Source organism: Zootoca vivipara, chromosome 6 (assembly GCF_965207765.1).
Source record: "Zootoca vivipara chromosome 6, rZooViv2.hap1.1, whole genome shotgun sequence".
NCBI classification, from domain to species: Eukaryota; Metazoa; Chordata; class Lepidosauria; order Squamata; family Lacertidae; genus Zootoca; species Zootoca vivipara.
Window position 1 is genome coordinate 40,620,951 of NC_142589.1, and position 22,690 is coordinate 40,643,640.

General features: G+C 41.7%; 1 protein-coding gene across 3 annotated transcripts in view; it reads right to left on the minus strand.

Annotated features, from left to right (window-relative positions):
• Nucleotides 1-22,690, minus strand: part of RANBP10 (RAN binding protein 10) — a 50,542-nt gene that overhangs the window by 19,697 nt on the left and 8,155 nt on the right. For 2 of the 3 annotated variants that reach the window (XM_035120169.3, XM_035120170.3), the window contains exons 3-5: nucleotides 19,654-19,706; nucleotides 11,742-11,909; nucleotides 3,414-3,436 (exon numbers count right to left, since the gene is read on the minus strand). In XM_035120169.3, coding sequence (XP_034976060.2) covers nucleotides 3,414-3,436; nucleotides 11,742-11,909; nucleotides 19,654-19,706 — 244 coding nt within the window. Of the gene's footprint in view, nucleotides 1-3,413; nucleotides 3,437-11,741; nucleotides 11,910-15,045; nucleotides 15,117-19,653; nucleotides 19,707-22,690 lie in introns of those variants that run through there. The other variant, XM_035120171.3, reaches the window with a different exon arrangement.

Consider the following 22,690-nt stretch of genomic DNA (forward strand, 5'->3'; position numbering starts at 1 on the left):
TCAAGTGTGCTCTGGAAATCTAGGTACTTTATTGGGAATATTATGAAGTCCTGACATATGCTGCTCACTTTTTCTCAGCAAGAAACATTCTTACTCTTCACACCAGGAGGGTAAGAATGGGCAAGTTTGGTTGACTAGATGCAGCCTCAGTCTGTGTAGAGGGTGACAGTAAAGAAGAGAGGTGGGTTGGAAGAGTACCCTATCCTGTAGGTTGTAATTTCAAAGCAGAAAGAAGTCTAAAATCACATCTGATTGGATCAGTCTACCACTGACTCGCACTATTTTTAAAATCCAAAATCTTTCCTGATACCAGTCAAGATTGTATATAGTTGTTCTCCTTTACAGCTGATTTTGAATTCAAGTGATGTTACAGCAAGAGCCCTCACAGAAAATAAATTCATTGCCATGCAGCTAAGAACTGAATATCCAAAGGTTCAGAATTACAGTAATTGGAGAGGTAGAGAAGAGTTCAGTGCCTAGGCATAAAAGAAGCTGAAGAGCTAAAATTCAGAGCAAGACTCATGCAGCACTCTTCCAGGCAACAGAATAACTGCAGTAAGAAAACCAGTGTATTGGGAAGGACTAGATAAAAGGCAGCTTAAGCTTCAAGGACTGTTACTAACTGGAAAAAGAAGACAACTTCAGAAGTAGTAGACTGTAGACAAAAGGGCAAAGAAAGTTTATCGTGGGTAAGTATTTGCAAGGAGTTGCAGACTGATTGCGTAAGAACTTTTCAGCACAGGAGAAGCAGATGATCTCTGAAAAGAGCATCATCATTCACAGATATGAACCAACTTAATTTCATTTCTAACAGTGTGTGCTAGAAATCATATGATTTTGGTGTTTTCATTTCTTTTTATTGATTCTGGAACTATATTGAATTTGCATTGTACAGTATTGTAATTCACACTCTACTAGTGAAGTCAATACCCTCCTGTTCTAGATCACAGGGAAGTCCCTATGTGCTAACCAAATCCATAACCTAGAACAGATTTCCAAGCATGGCTCCCCAGATATTGTTGGATTACAATTTTTATAGTCCCTGTTCATTAGGCATGCTGGCTATGACTGATGCAGATTGTGGTCCAATAAAATCTGGGGAGCCAAGGTTGACTATAAAATGTAGCATTCTATCTTTCATTAGGAATTCTGGTAGAGAAGGGACTGGCCCATAACACAGCATGTAGGCAGAATCTTGGATGTGCTGCAGGACATGGAAACAAATTGGGGAGGGAACTAGCCATTGCAAAGAAGTACCTCTTAAATTGTTTGCAGCTACCCAACTAAGGGTGAACTCTGAAATTACGGTATATAAACAAACATTTAAACAAACAGGCGCCCTGCTCCTTGACTGGATCTTTAACTGATCATGAACACTTTCTGAAATGAACTAATGCTACCTACAAATCATCTGAACAAATGACGTGTCTGATTGCAGCAACAGATAACAGCAAAACAACCAGACTGATATGAAGGAAACCTTGGACTGCAATTCAGCTGCACTTAAAGCAGGCTTCCTCAATCTCAGCCCTCCAGATGTTTTGAGACTAGACCACTGGTCCTGCTAGCTATGGATCATGGGAGTTGTAGGCCAAAAACATCTGGAGGGCCGAGGTTGAGGAAGCCTGACTTAAAGGTTTCAAGCAAAGCTCTCCCTCCCCCCCCAAAAGTTTGTTCCTTGGTTGTTAAATACTTTGAAAGCTTTCAAAGCTAAGCAACCATGGGACATGTAAGATCTGCATACATTTTGGTTTTGATTCTCAATAAGTTTTAAAGTATTAAGCTGGTCTATTATACTATGTACCCACAAAATGCAAACTTCCATTTGGCATTGCAATATTATCCAGCCTTGTAAACCAGTTCCCCAAAGTTACTAATCTGGGAGTATGGATGCTAACCTGCTTAGGGGTTAGTACCCTGTGTGTTCCATGTTGGCTGTGGAAGAGAGGGCAGCATGTATATGCAAGCGACTGGCCTGTTAACGGGTGGTTGTTTTTTTTTAATGCCTTCCATCAAGTAGGCTGACAGAAAAGATAAAAAGCAATCCATCCCTATATTAATTTGCTGCATTTCCTTGATGGTTATGGAAGAAAATGACTTTGTCTTCCACAGCTAGCACAGATATCAAGTGGGCTAATGGAAAAGTGATGGAGTGAATGCTCCTCTTCTGCCAGCTTGCTCACTTGCCTGCATGAAATTCTTGGTTGCCTATGGCAACCGAGCGAGTTGTTAAATACAAGGCTGGTATATTTGCTGTAGCTTTCAAAGTGCAAATTCTAGCACTTGCATATACTCAAGTTAAGTCTATTGCCCTTTAGATGCTGTTGCACTACAAATCCAATCACCCCTGACCATTAGATCTGCTGGTCAGGACAATTGAGAGTTGCAACCAGCAACATCTGGAGGGCCACAGGTTCCCACTCCTAACCTAACTCATGAATGGTCTATCTGTTTTCCCTACTGCTTTTGCAAAATTTTCTTTTAGTAAGCCTGTTTGTCTTGCATGTTTTGGAAGTGCAACTGCTTACATGTTTTGTACTCTGGTGCTGATTCCTGCGTACAAAAGGCATAATCTCATACTTTAAAAGTACATTCCTACTTTTCCTTTGCCGCATGCTCCAGTGGTAAGCAAGAACAGCCCACATGCTGATGCACATTTCTAAAGAGGGGAAACAATTACACATACATGCACTGTTTCTAATGGAACCAATGTGTGTGCATTTTGTTATTGCCTCTGGCACTCATGTACAAAGTTCCATAGAACAAAGCAACCCTCAGACTACCATTTCTATCCAAGAGCCCTTGAACTTTGCTCATGCTAAAAAGAAATTTCTTACTTGATTTGCCATCGTGACTAAGATCAGTTGTTAGATTTGGACTCCAACTAGCAAGTCCAAGCGGCAACAAAATGTTTGGATTGTTGTGGGTGTAGTTTGTATAGCAAAAACAAAATGGAACATTTCAGAAACTGGGAATTCTCTTTGTTTGCTTGGTTAACTTGCATTGCTGAACAATTCACTAACTCATGTTATTTTTAGCTTGGCTGAGGCAGCCAAGGCAATGTAGAGGTCCTGCTTTATTCTAGACAGACGTATTGCATTGTTTATTTTAAAGCAGGCAAACCATATCCCTGAAAAGTATTGAATTCCAAACAACCTTGCAATAATTTGAGTTTTCCCTACACTTCCATTATGTTCCAAGAAGAGCCTGATAATAACATGCACCCTTTCTGCAGCTAGTTTTGCTAAAAGAAACTTGCCAACCTGATTCATTGCAAACACATCAAGCAAGCAGCCTCATACTAACCACTTCCAGATGGCATGGCAAAGAGAAGACATCAAAACACCCTAGTCAATTTCCCCCTCCCTTCAATTTGAATCTTTTGTTAAAATACTGAAAATAGTTGTACTTACAGGGAGGTCTGTAAAGGCTATACCTGTGGGGGCAAAAATATTAGAATTAAGACAAAGGATTTCTTCCAATTTGCCTACAACTTTAATGTATTACACATACTACAGCATAATAAATTCTATGTTGGGCCTCAACAGAAGCAATTTGTGGTTTGTGAAGCAGGATCTTCCATGTATTGCCATCTTCGGTGACATTAGGAAGACTTGCAATGTCTATTTGTGCTTTCTCAGGAGCAATTCCCACTGTGTTTGGTGGTTCTTACTTCCATGTAATTATATTTAGGACTGTAGCATTAGTTCCTCAACCTAACCTTCAACTTAAGGCTGAACTAAAGGTTTCATAAATAACAACAACAACAACAACAACAACAACAACAACAACAACAACAACAAAACCGTTTATTGTGAGGACCATGCCTGTACACAAATATCAACACAATAATTAAAAACAATAATTAAAAATGTTAAAATTCATTACATACAATCCCAACAAAACCTTCATCCCACAAAACAGAAAGAGAAGGAAAACAAGCAACGAGTTAAACAGACGATGAAGGGGTCTTTGCTTTATCATCCATAAATCTTTCCCTGGCTTTAATGGCCTTCATCATAAAGACCGCTACCACATGGATAATTCGTGGGTTAGCATCAACTAACAAAAATTTTACTCTATCTTCAGGATTGATTATAGAGTTGGGTATAGTTTGCAGCATCGCGTCTCTAAACCCCGAGTAAATGGGGCAATGGAGGAGGTAATGTATAAGATCCTCTTTAATTTTCATGGAGCAAGGGCATAAACGGTGTTCTGGGATTTTTGTAAATCTACCGGTCAGGTATGCAGTTGGCAATGTTTGAAACCGGGCCATGGTGAAAGCTCTCCGAAGGGTGGGATCAGTGATATCCACCAGGCAGTTGGCACAGATTTTGACTGCCTTTACTCGGGGGAAGGCTTTATAAATAGTGAATTAACTCACATTGTGAATTAGAACCTTTTCAGGGAGGTTAAAGCTGTCAATAAATTTTCAGACAAAGACCAACACTAAAATTTCATTGCCCTCTATTGCCATCCAGGAAGGCTGCAACAGAGTGAATGTGTCCGTAGTACCAATGGAATTCATAGGATCCGAGCTAGTAGTTCAGAGTTTGCCTGCACAAGGAATCAAATTAAACTAAGGGGGGTGTTAATTTAATGCAGATCTTTAATGCAGAATTTATTTCAGACAGACAAAAGCAGCCAAGGATTCAGATGAAGTAAGAGAGGAATATGGCCTGGGGAGAGGTGTGGCCAAGCAAGAGTCCCAAGGGTCCCAGACAGAAAGGTTTGGAAGGTCTGAGCTGCATCTGAGCTTCCTCTTCTCTTTGCTTTCGGCTGCAGGAAAGCCTAATTACCTGCAACTACATCTGTGCACATTCATTCTCTTATTTCTGACTTTCCCTTTCCACTCTCTGTCAGGTTGAATGCCCCGTAGAGCAGAAACCAGGCCTTTTGGGCGGTCACGTTATTCTATAAAATTTGAGGAACATGGGTGATACCTTAGAAAAACACAACTGCCACACTCAAATGATTTGATACCATTCCTTAAAATGAGAACTACAGGGTAACTTCACACAGTACTGGAGAGAACCATTGTTTCAGGAGACATGTGTCACTTTGAAATCATAGAATCATAGAGTTGGAAGAGACCACAAGGGCCATCCAGTCCAACCCCCTGCCAAGCAGGAAACACCATCAAAGCATTCTTGACATATGCCTGTCAAGCCTCTGCTTAAAGACCTCCATTGTTATATGCATGTATGTTTCATGTCACTTTCACTCTTTACAGCAGGGGTGGACAACCTGTGGCCCTCCAGATGTTGTTGGAATACAACTTCCATCATCCCTAGGGTTGATGGAAACTAGATTCCAACAACATCTGGAATGCCACAGGTTGCCCACCCTAACTTAGAAAAAGATGGAAACCAGCTGACTGCATCCACAATGAAACTACTATCTTAATCATTCAAGTGACACCAAAGTCATTGTAATATGGGTGCCCTGCAGTAATGTCTGAAACAGGTCTAAGAGCAACAGTTTTCACGTTACTTGTTACAGAAGAATTTGCATGCATATGCACACACACAGAACCCTACATTTTACCCCTCTAGCTTTCCCTGCTTGAAGAAAAACCACAGATACTTTGTACATTACACTTTGCATACTTCAAAATGGCTTCCAGGCACATCTAATCAAAGGTTTTGGTGTTTATATTAAAGCAACACCCAAGAAGTAATTCTGTCCCAGAGAAAATAATCCTCTGACAGTGCACTGAAGATCTGAATGAAAGTTTTAACACAGGATATATAAGGGATAGAGACTTTGTATTTGGGGGAGGTAAGGGAAGTTTCTGGCATTAACAGAGGGTATCCTACTTACAGCCATTTTACTCCACCCATGTGAGATAAGATAAGACACTGAGGGTTACAGAACTCAAAGTAAAGGGTTTGGTACATTTCTAGCAGGATTAAGGTCAATTACACTGCCGGCTCTAATTCCCAATAAACTAGATGTTCCACCATCACCACCTTTTCCTTTCAAGAAAGCAATGCACTACTGGACTCTCAAGGATAAGTTGCAAAGAAGGTTGTAGGGCTCTCAAGAAGGCTGTCAACTTAGCTGGCAGAATCAGGGAGCCTGCAACTGCTCCCCTCTGTCACATCTGATACAATTAGGCTCCTCCAAACCAGGTTGAAGGTTTGAGAGAGATGCTCAGTACCAACTTAAATAAATCAAGATCTCACAAGTATAATGTTGAACCCTAGAATATAAGATTATATATAAACGAGAGAGAGAGAGAGAGAGAGAGAGAGAGAGAGAGAGAGAGAGAGAGAGATTGCGGAACTTAATATCACTGGTTTGTTATTCTACCCAGACTTCACTCGTGCTTTCTTGTTTGAAAATTTGAAATTATGGTTCCTGGCTATTCAGCAAATATCTATTTCCTCCCCTCAAACAACTGTGTTGTTTCAACTGTGATGTTTCATTTGGAATCTGAACCAAAAACACCCTAGCCCTTTTTACAGATTAAGCTATTGGGGAGGGGGCAGATTTCTTTCACAGCAGGGTGGAAAATGTCAGGCAGACTCATTCTACAGAATTGAACACTAGGAGCTTGGATTGTGAAATTTGCAAGCACTCCCTGCCATCCTCAAAATGGATTGATTTCTTACTTTGTCAAATTCTATCAGGATTCTTTTTTTATAACAAGGATCTAGTATTAGATTGAAATAACCGGCCCTGCAAAACACACCTTATTTTCAGAAGCCCTAAAATATCATCTCCACATCTTAAGCAACCAAACAACAGCATAGGCCCTCACTACATCTGAGACCTATTTTTTTCATATCCTTACCATGGAGGGGAATTTGCATTAAGATACCACTTGTTTTTTTAGGGATCTCACTACTGCACCTCAGGCTTGAAGGTGGCAGTTCCTCCATGCAGAAATAATTCCCTGTAGACCTCTGTCTTTGTCCTATGTTTCTTGACTGTAAACACCTAAAGATTTTTCTGTTGTCCAACTGATTTTAGAGAATTTGCTCTTTTTTCACTTTTGGATAGAATATATCCCTCTTACGAACACACTGGGAAATGCAACTATTTCTATCCAATAGTGTGAAAGAGCTCCCAGAATACAAAACTACTCATCTGACCTGTTGGTCAGACAATATCCTCAGACAATATCAGTTTTCAAACATGTCTGTTTAGATCCAGTGTGATGTGCAGATCCAGAAACAAGCCTTAATAGAAATGGTAATTTGCATAAACTATAGTGCAATATCCTATCAGTGAAATTTACACTGACTGACCAACCAACCAACCTTTATGCTTCAGTCTGGGCCCACCTGAACTAAGCCAATAATATACTACGGATATATACCAGGAAGATAGCTCATCCAATTTCTCCCTCTTGCCAGAACACCTCTCTCCGTGCACTTAACCCTAATTGGGGTTTGCACGAGAGGCCGCCTGTCTCTGGTGACACAGTTGTTCTACAGGCATTTAGAAAGCTGTCACTAAAATAGGAGCATCTCAGGACAGATTGCTTCCAGTTTTAGCCAAGCACAGCAGCTTTAACACGTACAGACCAGCAATGCTGGAGGCTGGAAAGGACGACAAGCACTATATAGGGAAGAGTAGGGCATGAAACACATTAGTGCTAATGTAATTGCAACATAGCAACTGATTGTTAAAATAAATAATTTGAATGCTCTGAAAGCAGGTTATTATTCCCATCAACAACAAGAAGTTCTTTTAGGAATAGGTTTGGTCTCTCATCTTTGCCCTCCACAGTAGGAAAAATTCTCCCCTCAATGAAGCAATCCAGAAGAACAAAGCTTGCAGGTCTGGTAGCAGGCATCCGAACATCTGTTGGGACCAAATGACTCTCCAATCCAGCAAAGCTTCACAAATGGACAGCCAGATGCTTCTGGTAAGTCCACCAACAGGGGATGGAGGCAAGAGCCATCTCCCGCTTTTGTCCCTCAGCAATGGATGTCAATGGCATGTTGCCTCCATACCAACAGGGGATGGAGGCAAGAGCCATCTCCCGCTTTTGTCCCTCAGCAATGGATGTCAATGGCATGTTGCCTCTGAATCAGGATGTTTCCATTCAGCTATTACACCCAGAAGCCACTAAGTGGAAAGCCACCACTAATTTGTACCCCTTTAAAGCTATCTAAGCCAACAGCCTTCACTGCACTGAGGCAATCATATAGGCTAATTAGGTGCTGTGTGAAGAAGTACTTTCTCTGGCCAGTCCTGGAATGACAGTAAGTCCGCAACTTACATGCATTTAACTTGTGTATGTTCAGCTTTAGGCGCCTGGCAAATATTAAAAAAAGAAAAGGAAGGGGGCAGTCTAGGAAAAAAGACATAATTTTGGCCTTGGGTGTGATCCTCGGAATATAACCCCTGTGTTAGTTAGTTGCGGGCTTGCTGTACTCTTAATCCATTTATTTGGGTACCACAAATTCTAGAATTGAGAGATAGAGAGAAAAAAACCCTACTTCCATCACACCATAGATCATTATATAAAACCTCAGCTGTCTCTCAAAGACAATTAAAGGAGACCAGAGCTTGGCAAGCGGGACACGGGTGGTGCTGTGGGTTAAACCACAGAGCCTAGGGCTTGCTGATCAGAAGGTCGGTGGTTCGAATCTCTGCGACGGGGGTGAGCTCCCATTGTTTGGTCCCAGCTCCTGCCAACCTAGCAGTTTGAAAGCACCTCAAAGTGCAAGTAGATAAATAGGTGGGAAGGTAAACGGCGTCTCCGTGTGCTGCTCTGGTTCGCCAGAAGCGGCTTTGTCATGTTGGCCACATGACCTGGAAGCTGTATGCTGGCTCCCTCAGCCAATAACACGAGATGAGCGCCGCAACCCCAGAGTCGGTCACGACTGGTCAGAGGTCCCTTTACCTTTACCTAGAGCTTGGCAAACTTCTCTAGCAACTAAACATTCCCCAGTGTGTTAGCTTTCTCTCTGACTGCACCCAGAATTAACAACTAAAGCACAAAATGCAGTTGAATTCTATAGACAACATCGATCCATGCAAGCAAACAACCAATGGGAATGCAGGAAAGTCTGTCTAAAATCTGCTGATGTTCTAGAAAGAGAACAGGCCCCTATAGTGCCTTCACTAGAGGACCTCACTGATAATTCTTCAGTGGAAGCTGTATTTGATGCTGAACTTGTTCTTTGTGTAGATTGGAGCAGGCAACCTGTGGACCTTCACATTTTGCTGGATTACAGCTCCCATCAGCTCCAGCCAGCATGGAGAATGGTCAGGGATTAAAGGAGCTGAAGCCCAACATGGACTGGAGGGCCACAGGTGCTCATTCCTGATCTAGACTGATGGATTACAAGAAAGAAACCTGAATACATTCTTGCCATGATACTGAAGGCTCAGAAAGAAAAGGAAAATAAGCCATAGGAGGTTTTTTTTTGGGGGGGGGCTTTAGGAAATTGACTACCATGCTCTGCATAGCTCTCTAGTCTCTGGCCAGTACCTCCACAGCTTAGCCTCAAATCAAAATGCAGATGTGATTATATAATGTCATCTGCATACTTTCTCTTGGTATGGAGGCTGATCTTGGGGACAAATTACCGTACACATTTTTCTTAAAGATCAGCAACTTCACATTTAAAAACTCTTTGGTGAGTGCCAACTGGGCCTTTTCATATCTGGTTCCTTGGACCTGGTTCTTGTCACCTCAGTTCCTCAAGACTCACTTCCTGAGAAAGTTCAGGCACATGAATTTTCCCTGTATCTTTCACAGTGAAGATGCAAAGAATTCACTCAGCTTCAGTGCTGTCTCCTTTAGCATACCTGTCATCCAAATGTCCAACTGCCTCTCTCTCTGCTTGCTTCTAATGCATTTGAAGAACTTTTTAGTTGTTGGTCTTTATGTTTTCAGGCAGCAATGTGCTCCTCACTTTTTTCATATCCCTTACTGTCTGCTTGCCCTTTATTTGCCGAAGTTTATGTTCCTTTTGGTTTATGTTTCTTTTGGTTCTCATCATTTGGATAAGACTTCTGTTTTTTAGATGAAAGCCTTCTTGTCTTTAATAGCTTCCTTGTCTCTACTACCATATTTTTGGCCCTGGTGGTACCTTTCCTGCCCTGCAGTATATTTCTAGCTGAGCTTCTATTTTTGCAAGATTTGAATAACCGCTAAGCATTTAAGAGAACATTGACTTTGCATTTCAACTTCCTTTTTACCAATCCCCTCATTTTTGGGAACTTTCCCCTTTTGAAGTCGAATGTGACTGTGTTGGACTTTTTTCGTAATTGTCTACAAATGGCTAAATTTGATAGCACCGTAGTTTCTGTTCTCAATTGGTTCTCACATCTCATTGGGCACTACTTAAGATTAAGTCCAGGGTTACCTCCCCTCTGGTCAGCTCCATGGCCAACTCTTCTAGGGCCCAGTCATTCAGGATACAGTGGTACCTCTTGTTGCGAACGGGATCCAGTCCAGAGGCCCGTTCGCAACATGAAAAGGCTGCATCCTGAAGCGCCGCATCTGCGCATGCACGTGACGCGATGCGGTGCTTCTGTACATAGGTTACGGACGTGCCGAACCCGCAAGTAACCCGTTCCGGGACTTCTGGGTTCAGCGCGTCTGTAACCTGAAAAGACGCAACCCACAGTGGACATAACATGAGGTATTACTGTATCTATAAATGTTGCCTCTTTGTCATGACTAAAATGTGCATGTATCCATGTGGGAATAATTGAAGTAACTTCCTCCTCGGGATACCTCTTTGATATCATTCTCCATCTCAAGATAAATTTGAACATTTTAGAAGATCCCTAGCAATAAATTATTTTGGCGGCTTGGTATTGCCACCCACAGCAGTTCTGTTGAGATGGATGTCGCTTTTGAGATTTCTAGTTTGTGGGATTCTACAACCTCTTTGACTTACACAGCAACAACTCATCCAGTATGCCCTTCTGAATGAGTTTATATCCAGAGATAACTTTGTTTCACTGGTTCTCTCTGTTCTTCTAGGATTCCAAGATGCCCACTGTACCTTTGCTCTCATTTAAAACCAGGCACTCCAACTCATGTATCTTGACTCTGAGGCTTCTAGCATCAGCATATAAACACTTATACAGGGTCTTCTCCAAAGGTCTTTTGCATGTGAGTTTTATCCTATGGCATTTTGGCCTCTTTGAACTGCTGTCATATACCCATGCATTTTCAATGTCTAGTTCTACCCTCCCTATCTAGACAATTAAAACATTTTCATTAGAATTCCTTAGACATCATTTATCCTGAATCAAATGTTCCTCAGCTGCTGCTTGCTTTTCTCTAGCAATCAGTTTAATCATTAAGGCACTTCAGGGTGAGCTCAAGAATCCCTAAAATGAATATTAACTGAGATTCTCCCCCTCCCCACTCAATCTTGTATATCCTACATAGCAATATATTCACCTGCTTAGAGAACTACAGTGGGGCTGACAGTCTGCTTTAGTGTATACAGAGCAATAACCTTGAACTCTTGCTCCCAATCTGAACCATGAGAAATGGGAGTAAGTTTTTATCAGTCCTTCCTTTCCAGCTTGGACAAAGAGATAGCAGTAAAGGAAAAAAACTGGATGCATAGATACATGAATTATTCACAGCACTAGTTGTAATCTACAAGTACTGACACAAATAAATGAGATCATGTTGGTTTTGTTTTACCCAAGAAATCATGCTTCTGATTGCACATTAAAGAAGAGCAGACAGTGGCTCAGTTTGTAACCCCAAAACAAAATAAAGCTGGTCCAGAAGTTTGTTTGCCTACCTAAACTGTGCCCATTCTTTGTATAGAAGCAGGTATTGTTGATGAGGTTTACACAGCAGCCAATCACATCTCCAGTAGTGAATGTGGGGCCATAAGGCTGTCCTGTCCCTGAAGAGCAGAAGGAGTGTCCATCATCACCATGGTAGCCATAGGAATGTTTATCCCAACCTAGAGAAGACAACATCAGACAGCAAGTTTAAACGATGGCTGAGCCTGACAATAGGAACAAAAAGTACCATATTATAGGATACATAAACAGGGAAGAGACAGAGATATATCCTCATACAAAGCAAGAGTAAAGAGACATGTAGTTAACATTTGAGAGCATTAATGAAAAGAAGAGTTGCTAAAATACAAGGTGGTAACTTCTGAGCTCTCATATATCAGACACAAATAAGCTCTGGAGGAGAGGTCAGAAAAAGAAGTGACTGGTAACCCTTACACCATCAAGCTATTCAGCACTCTGTAGCAGAAATCCAATTCTGATGAGCAGACTGATTTGAGTGTCTCAGTTCTGATGGATGTAACCAGGGTTTGAAATTACGTGCTGTATTGCACACAGAGCTGACTCAGTGCTGATACAACTAGACTATCAGGTTTTTATTTTCAACATTAATGTACTAATAACAATCAAAATTCATTCCTTCTTGTTCAGTTTGTATCTCTGCATAGTTTGGATAACACACACACACACACACACACACACACACGTATGTGCATGTGCCTGGTTTGTGTGTTTATACATACACCCTCACCCACTCCTCCATTCATTCTTAAGAGCCAATTACTATTAATTTTGTTTTGCTACACAAGTGATTATTGTGACTCTTTGTGGGACTGCTAACTTGTTCCCATGTACATTTCCAAGTGGTCTTCCTTTTCCTCTTAACCCATAGACTTGTTGGTAGCACACACTTTCTGCTATATCTTGAGTGCATTTTCTTCCCTTTAGCAAAGGATGCTGTAACAGTGGAGGACAGCAGACTAGGCACATATGCTGTGCCTGAGAGATAAGAGCACCCAGGCAGCACCAAATGTCCTCAAATGACCCTGTCTTAGGTAAGTATGCCCAACTGTTGGCAGAAAGAACAGACAGGAGCTCATCTACAAGCCTCTTCTGCTGAATTACAGGGGTTCTAAATTATTCATTCAAGCTGTCTCCCCTCCACCCCCAGCTATTCTCCATAGTTGTAATTCATGGCTGAACAGATTCTTCTGATTTTGATCCGGAGCCCATAAGAAATTAGACATGTAGTACACTCCTGAAAGTCAATAAGGTGGCTGGATTTCCAGGGATAAGGTGGGAAATGGCTGTACAATTCACTGTGCTACATTCTGTGACAAACCTGAAGGTGACGTGGAAGCAGCAGCTACTGCAGAATGTGTGGCTAGCCTCTTAAGTGGAAGCATAGAGGGCCCATATAATTCCAGTTCTAAAAGAACTGTGCTGGTTGCCAACATGCTTTGCAGTCTGATTTTAAGGTGTCAGTAATGATCAACATGATCAACAGTGTTCAGCACAAAGGAGGAAGATGTCTAAGGGTGGTGTTCACACATCGCCCTCTCTCCTCTCAATCTCTTAACTATGGCCATGATATTGGGAGCATGCTATGGAATGCACACTTCCTCCCCTGGCCCTCTTTTGCTTAAATTTCTTAATTACTTCACAACCTTAATGTCTTAATTTCTAGCAGGCTTAATTATTAGATCCCATTTTACCCAAAGTTGGTGAATAAGCTCCAAGTCTTGACTTCAAATTTTAATTAAAAAGGAAAGTGGGGTGATCCCATGGCCCCGTTCTAATCTCTTAATCACAGTTGAGATATTGAGAAATTATGTTTGTATTGGGCTGTAGAAAAGGTAACTATCAGCCTTTATCCAGAGCTGAGAACTGCATATATGCAGAGCTAGCATCTCTGTATAGGAACAGCACTAACATTGCAAGGTTGTTGTTTTTTGTTCTCTTGACACATGTGTGTGGAAAATGAAGTTCTGATTGAGATGAAGGGCTGACTGTAAGCCACCTTTGGTGCCTTCAGCACTATTAGATTCCAGCTGCCTGCCAAGAGCCAGGAATAAGCACCTGCATCTTGCTGGAAAGCTGAAGAATCCTCCTTGAAAGCCCATCTTTCAGCAGCTGCGGAGAAGGCCTCTTTGTTTTAATAGAAAGGCCTTGTAGTCGACAAAACTAGCTCTTGTATAGCTTCCAGCAGATTTATGTTCAGCCACATGCTGCAGACACATTTCTCTTTCTTTTAACATAAACCACAGAGATTCCAGTCAAGTAGGCATTGAAGCATCATGTTACACAAACCACAGTCCAGTCATCATGGACTAAATATACTTTGCTACTCCACAAGCACTCATGGGCTGGCAGAGGAGCAGGATCCCACTCCCGAGAGGAAAGCTACCAAAATAACCCACTGCATGTTCAGGACAAAGAGTCCTGGCAACTTAGAGCCAAAAAAGGACGAGGATATTGCCCTATGCTCCCAGGGCAACAGATTGCCAGTGTGGTGCCCTCCAGATGTTAAACGCCAACTTAGATCAGCCCCAGCCAAAATGGCCAATTGTCAGGAATAAAGGGGCTGGGAGCCTAACAACATCTGGGTGGCATTGTGTTGGTCGCCCTGATGTAAGGAATATTGTGGAATTTCACACACAATACGGTGTCTCAATGCTTCCATTTCAAAAGCAGCAGGTTCTGGAGTAGTACTATACTCCATGTCACATTGGAGCTGCTGACTAAAGATACATGAAGTTTACAAAAGGAACTGTAAACACCACTTTGCAATCTCATGGCCAGCACCACCAGGCGCTTGGGCACATGGCATGTAGAGCTTCCTTTTCTAAGTACTTTTTAATTAACTGCCAGACTATCCCAAACGCTGTCAACACCTTTATCTAAAATGACTCAAGAGTATATACCAAACTCCTCCACCTGAAAACAACTTCTTCCTTATTAAAAGGAACAAAGTGACCTACTTCATTCTTAGAGCCACAAACTTGTAATCATCTAATTTAAGAATGATGAACAACAATCTGATGTTTGCAATAATAGTTTCTGGAGTGAACACCCATATGACAAATGAGGAGTGGAATCACCAGTATTTTCCAGGACTTCTTAGTCATCACGCCCTTCTGAAAGTGCACTTGAATTACCCAGCCACTAGGGCACTCTGGATCCTGAGTTGCTTCCATTTGCATGATAAGCACCAGGAAAGTAGACAACAGGAAACAGGATTGGATGAATGAAACTGCAGTAAAAGCTTTAGAGACAAACCAAAGAGTCAGACATGCACACCTGCAAAGCCTCCCTCACAATGGGTAGAGCTGCTGCTTTACGTCAGTAACAAATGAGGTTAAGAGAGGAATGTCCTTCAATCAGGTAGTTTCTATTCTGGAAAGAAAAGAAGTGGAAGTACAAAAATAGTATAACAAAGGGTTTGAAATTGCCAACCACAGTTACCTAAAATCGTTATATACTTCTGTAAATTCCATCGCTTCTGTAGGTAAAAAAGCAAGCAAGAGGAAGAAAGTATCACCAGGTTTGGGGGAACCCGCAGATTTGTATAAGCACAAAAAAAGTGCCAAATAGGGGGGGGGGCAAAGATCCCAGTGCGTGCTCAGTAACCACAGAATGCTGACTATCTGTTGGAGGGAAAGAAAAGGCATTGCTGAACAGGAGCTCTCTGCACTGCAAGATTCTGTTATATAATAAGTGGCACAAATGGATTCTGTGACAAAATTCAGAAACCAACAGACACCTTATTCTGACATACCATACTTTAGAATAAGGTTTTGCATTACATAAAGTTCATTAAAAAATGAATACAGAATAAGACTTTTGCCACCCCACTAGATTCTCAATAGCTGAAATCTGCAGTTGTTGAAGTATGTTTCTGAATGAGACCTTGGAAATGTCTAGAACAAAGCATCTCAACAGAGCGGCACAAAAGCGCACACTACCAATTGCCCTGTTTTTACATTAAAAGTAATTATGAACATGCTGACTATGAAGTCCCATTAATAGAGTTCCATAAATACAGTCATGTCTTCCTGGCAACTATCTGCCCAATCCCTGAGTGATGTGATACATCCCTCCCTCCCTCCCTTCCCCTCAAGGTTCTCTCTGCATGACAGCAAGGGAGGCAGACTTATCTTACTTGCTGCAAAGAGGGAGAGAAAACCCACTCTTGCCTAACTCCTTTGATATGCATTGGGGGAGGGGAGGTCAGCCTCTCACTTTTGCACAGGACCTTGCAGATCCCTGGATCTAGGAAGAATCCTTCCAACTACTTCTGAGTGCCTTCAAAGCACTATAGCAAAGGCTAACTTACCAGTCTATCCCAAGCCCTTTGTGTGTTCCAGAGAACTGATAAGAGTGGAGGAAGATTTGGGGAAATCATAAATAACAGCTTGCTACCAAGGTTAGCTAAAATTTGTGGCACCCGACTATTAATACCGTAGGACTTTCCTCTCAGTAAAATTTTGAATAGAGATCTAAAATCCCTAAATTCCTTTGTCTCCAGAAAATCTTGGTGTCAAAAGGGTCCTCCCAGTTATGTCTACACCCATCTGAAGAAGATTAAGTGTTTGGAATTAGAAGTAGAAATAATACAAACGTCACAAAACAGAAAAAGAAAACCCAAACCCACTCCACCTTTAGGCAAGGATTATCTTTTAAATACACACCTACAGAAGTTGGCAAGACTTATCTAAAGTAACACTTTGTGGAGTTTTCAGTGAATGTTAAAGTTTACAGAGTGTTTTCTTCCACAGTAGCCTTTCCCAACTTGGTGCCTTTCATATATGTTTTGGACAGCCATGCTGGTAGGGGCTGATGGGTAATCTAGTCCAGAACATCTGGAAGCTGCCAGATTGGGGAAGGCTGGCCTGCCCACAGTTAAAAGCACAACACAGTAACAACCTATTTTCACCCTTCCTGGTAATGAACTATGGAAAACTGAGGGAATATCAAATCACTAACAAGGAAAGTGGTATACATTACTAGCCTCGCCTGGATGTAAGTCTCATACAAGTAAGCCCCACTGAGTTAAAATGAAGACCCAAATTCAAACTGCAGCTCAGCCATGAATCTCACTGAGTGACCTCATAGTGTATATTGGAAGGATAAAATGGGAATAAATTGTCCACTTGCCAACTCTGCTTGAAGTACACTGGGGCAATATTACTACCTCCTTTTGCATGACAGTCCACCAGGATTCAAACCTGCTTTTGTTGTCTGTTTGGGACTGCAGATGGGCAGCTCAAGTACTCAGCTGATCACAACATACAACTGGTAGGTTGTGTTCAACTTGACAGGCTACAAATTGCCACAAGCCATTTTAGATTAACGACAGTGATATTTTCAAATACATTGTCTTGTGGCCAATTCCAGCTCCAAGTAATTATACAAGTCCAGAGTGGCATGTGGAACAACTGTTCTCCCTTCTGAATTGTTCCTTCTGCTCTAATATAAAAAACCAGCCTAAGCATGTTCAGGATAGAGTCATCATCTCTCACAAATTTTGCAAATTAACATTCAACACCTGCTGTTTCTAGCAACCCACTGTCAAAATGTTTTTACTAGAAAAGCCTGGCCACAGGCCAGCCCTTTGGCCATATGAATGGACTCTCTATAGGAAGCTGCAGCCCAGTGCATTTCTAGTAGCCAGTGACAAAGGTGTTAAACGGCAAACACAGCCCCAAAGATCTGCATTTAGAACAAATCACATGAGCACTCTCTAATAATGTTTGCAGATCTCGCCTGACACTGTCATTTCCATGTGACCTTGCAATCAAGTTTAAATACTAAAGCATGTGCAATTCCAGGCCAAGTAAGAAGCTGTTATTAAAGACCAATCATTAATTAGTACCACTGCAGGGTGTTGTTTTTAAAAGATGAACCATCTATCTGAAGAACAGATTCCAAAATAAACTCAAACACATGGAGATAAAAAGATGAGCTTTGAATAAATGGCAGTCAGGAGATACCAGACAGCAAACAAAACTGCTGTCTGGGGATAGGCATCTGGCCATTTCAGGGCTTAATCCAGCTCCTAGTTTAACTCCTGAGCCCAAGGATCCTACATCCCAATCCATTACCCACTTCTGACAAGCCAAGGGCTCTCTTGAGGGAAAAGCAACAGCGGGTTTTGGCAGAGCCTTGCCTGATTATGCATCTCAGCCTAGAGCCAAGCAGAAAGCAGGAGGGAGTGGCACACATTTTCAACCTGTAAAGGAAGCTCCACTTTGCAGCAGTTACCTACCACTTTGCAAAAGGATGCAGAACTGTCTGCAAGCAGGAGCATGAGGGGCCCAAAGTAAAGTTAGTCCCACTGCCCAAACTCTAGCACTCCCTCATGTGCGGACATGCATCTCCATCTGTGGAATTTGAAATGGGCTCTTCATTTCACTGAGAGGGAGTGTTGGCCTGTTTGCTTCAAGTTCAAGTTTGCTTCAAGTTCAAGAACACTTGCAAAAGATGCCCCTGAAGAACTTGGTGGCGGCACTACCTTGGCTACTCAGATCAAGACAAAGAAACATTATGAGTTTCAGTGGGATGACCATGTTAGTCTGTCACAGCAAACACAGCAAAGTGTCTCATATCATTTTAAAAACTAACATGTTTATTAGGACATAACCATTTGTGGAACAGAGTCCACTTCATCAGAAGCACGAAGTGTTATCCTGCGTTATAGGTATAAATGCATATGGTTGGAATAGATCTGAAATACAGTACCAGCTGAGCTACAATGCATACAAAGAGGAAAGCTGTAGTAAACCCTATGTTGCTGTTCATAGTGAACAATGGAGGTTAAAAAGCTTACCTGAGGGTGTTGAGTCAATACACAGAGCCAGTGGCTCTTCCAACCTTGATCAATACCTTTGTTATAAAATGACTGCAAACCAGGGCTGTACTCTCATCATCATCACAAGATTATCTGATGTTACTGAGTAACTCATGCGCTATGCAAGTCCTTCTGTGCTAAATGATATAGGAATTGAGGACTTAATATACTAAGACTTTATTCAAACTTGTTAATGATTGCTAAGATCACATGAGTGAGCGATCCTTACAATGCCAAGGATAAACCAAGTCCATTATAGTTAGTGTCTGCACCGGAACTATGCCACTAAATTACCACCATCTGGGGTCAAATAATATCACCAGGACTGGGAGGAACCCAGGCAGCATCTAGCCAGCTTAGCACAACAAGGGAGGCACTTCCAGAACACACACGTCAATTCCTAGACTGACCCACAACACCCTAACTGGTGCCTGTCAACAAGCATGCATTAGGCATACCAAACCTAAGTGAGGGATTGGGAAATGTGGGTGAAGGTGGTGGGTGGCAGAAGCAGCATTTCTCAAAGGGCTGAATTCTGTTTGGAAACAATGACTTAGTGACTCCTATTCTTAACAAAAAAAAGTAGCCATGTGGACAGAATAAAATATTAAGTGATTTAAAATATGTTCAGAAGCACAGAAGAAATATATTGTGCACGATGCAAGAGAGAGCAGAAAGCTACAATGCTTTTCTCCTATGTGCCATGCCCGTCTGACAGATCAAGTGACATTCTGTGGCACAAAGGAACTATGCTGCAATCAAACATGTACTGCAACTCAAGAGTCCTATTATAGAAATAGAAAGACTGATGGACAGGTAAAGGTTTGTGGAAATAAAAGCAAGGAAGTGTAAGATTCAAGAGTGTTGGAAGATGTTTCATAGGCTGTATGTGTTTAACAAATTTTAAGTAGTAAATTTGTAGCAAAGTTCTCTCCAAACAATGTTCTGCCTCTGGACTCCACAAGTAGTGGACAATCTCCCTCTTAGAATTGTACAATTCCAGTGTAGTGGTTATTGGCACACAGGACAAGTACAAACAATTATTAACAGTGACTCACCAGGAAGTCTGTTCATGTTGACACCTTGGGCTGAAAGTCCTATCCCCATGTACCTTCAAGCAAACAAAAGTGTGTTAATACAGCAAACAGAGAATGGCCAAGGAAAATCACACTATGCTGCTTTTCCTAACTGAAAGCACAGTTTAAAAGTTATCATTCAACAGAGGCTGTGATCAGATTCCTTCTGAAATCCTGCACAAAATGGCACAGCTGGCCAGGGAAATAGCTTCCTTATTAAACCTTCTTGGTGTGCTCAGCAAACCACCTCTCTTTGTTGGAATTTACCAGCTCTCCAATATCAAAAAGTATATGCTTTTAAAATATAGTCATTGGTAACACATGTAAATTTATTTTGCTAGGAGGCCTATCCCAAAGGTAAGAATTGTGCACAGAGATGCCTCTTAAACGGGGCTGCATCCCGCCCCCCCCCCCCCACTCAGAATCAGCATGCAGCAATCTGGGAACAGCAGCTTTGTAGAAGCACTGCATGCATGCCTCATCTCCAGCTGCACACAAGCTGTTTCCTTCTCCAGTGACTAAGCAGGGTGCATTGTCGACCACAGATAGGATGGTTGAATTATCTACTGCTGGCAGGAGTTCTTCCCCACCTTGGCCTCCCACAGTTCATGCAGCTTCTGATCTTTTTACATTGTAATCCTTGGCCTTACAGTTTCACATAAAAGGAAACCTAATTGGTTAGAACAAGTAAAAAGCGGTTTACACATTCAAAGAACCTGCAGTATTTAACTGCCATTGCAAAGACAGGAGAAGTTAAGGTCTTTACTCCAAAACAGACAACAGAATTATGGAAGAGGGTCCATGTTCAAAATTCTAGGCCTAGATTTAGTTACAGTACCTGATATGCACAGACCAACTACCCATAGTGGATGGAGTGGTGGGGCTGCACTGCTCACCTGACCTCCCTACGTCTGATTCACTGCTGCATACCTGAAGGTGACAGAACCAAGGAGAGCTTGCTATGAATTGTTTGCAAAGCATTATGAGGACAAAATTGCTTGCATCCACCAGGAGCTTGACTCCAGTGTTACAGCAGATGACTCCTGAGAGGTGTCCAGAGCACTGTCTAGTCTAGCTCTAATTAAAGATAAGTCCATCAGTTATTTTTTTATTCATTTATTAAATTTTATTTTTCCTCACAAAGGAGCCCTGGGCAGTAATATTATTCATAGGATTTTGAAGCTGGAAGGAATTGATCACGTGCCCCCATACCTCAGACTCTAGTCCACTTTTTATCCAAAATCCTTTAAAATTTATTCTTTTTATTTTTATTTAGAAGTATTGTAAGCTGGCTCTTGACCCCAAAGCAATCCACAACACGGTACAATAAAAATATAAAGCCACAGTATCAACTGTAATGCCATAAAACAAGGGCAGAGAGAACCTCAGCAAGGACACACACAGAACAAAACCAATACAACCATCTCAGCACCTGGCCCAAGCATTAATAACCTGTAACTAATAGCCCATAAAGGCCCATGTCAGGAGACAACTCGTCTCCTCTGAACAAAATCTAATAAGATTCAACACCAGCTTTATCTCAGCAGGGAAGACATTACACAGACGGGACACCACCACAGAGAAGGTTCTTTCCCAAGCTGCCACATAGCTGATAACAACTGGAGGAAATCCAACCAATGATCTTAGCATGGAGAGTGGAGAATGGCTGCTGCAGAAAGAGATGCTTCTTCAAGCATTTTGGTCCCATTTTGTATAAGGTTTTATGAGTCATTGCTAGCAGCGCATTAAATTTGGGTTATCAGCATACTGGCAGCCAGTGCAGCTCTTTCAAGGCCACAGCTACATGATCTCAGTTGGCTGAACCACTCAGCAGTCTACCTACTTTTAGTTACCATATTTCAGTACTTCTAACTACATACTCTTAAAGTTGTGAACTTTTTTCTCATGTTTTCTCCTTCTTGCTATTGTGGTCCTGCCAAAAAACCCTAGCCTCCATTCTACAGCTCTTCAGATCTTGGAGGGGTTGTTCTTCCTGCCTTGCATTAATGTGAAGAACTGCTCCTTGCCACCAGAGCTGATTACAGTGGACCCTCCAGATAAGAACTTAATTCATTCTGGGGGTCTGTACGTACCCCAAAAAGCACGCATCTAGAGGCTGTGCATGCACGCAGCGCAATAGAGCGCTTCTGCGCATGCACACACGGCGAAACCGGACAGAAAGACTTCCGGGTTTGCCGCATTTGCAACCTGAAAGTTATGTTACCCGAACAAAGGTAACGTAACCAGATGGTCCACTGTATTAATACCACTAAATCCATTGCAAAGATTCCTACTTTTATACAGCAGAACATCTTTAGTAGCTCTTATTCTTGTCAATATAGAGAGAAACTCCACCCCCCCCAATTATTTCACTATTAATCAGTTTTCAAACAATATGATATTTTCAGGAAGAAGGGGGTTCTATTGAACTTCATCAGTAACTGTTTTTCCTGTTGTTTTTAATTTCAGGGAGCTGAGTAGTTGTACAGAAAAAGAAATAAAAATCCTCTGAAATGTTTCTCTGTTATCTGTTTTCTTCCTGTGGCATTTACATATGCTTTTAAATTGCATTTATGCTTTAAGTTTGTATGTTTTGTGATTAACTGCTCTGCAGGCACACAGAGGAAAAGCAAGTACCCCATTTAAAATTATACCAATCCTTGGTGATCTGGTTCTCAGTCTCAAATTCTTAAACATAGAAAAACTGTTATTAAGCACCAGAAGTTATGACTTTCACAAAGTCTATGTGGAAGGCAAAGCAAAATGGCTTCCATAAGAAGATTCAGGCAACTCTACAAGTAGAAGTACTTTTTCATATCAGTCCAGATTACTGGTAGATTGCTAAAGGTTTGGGTGCCAAAGCAGAAAAACTGTTGCTCTCAAAAATTAAAATGCCCTCCAGTGGGCAGCTGGCAGTGACCTCTGTTTGCTTCAGGGAGACTGGACACATTCCAATCCCATTATGAACAATAGCTAGAGCATAGGGTTTTTTTTTTAAGTGTATGTAACTCATATGAAA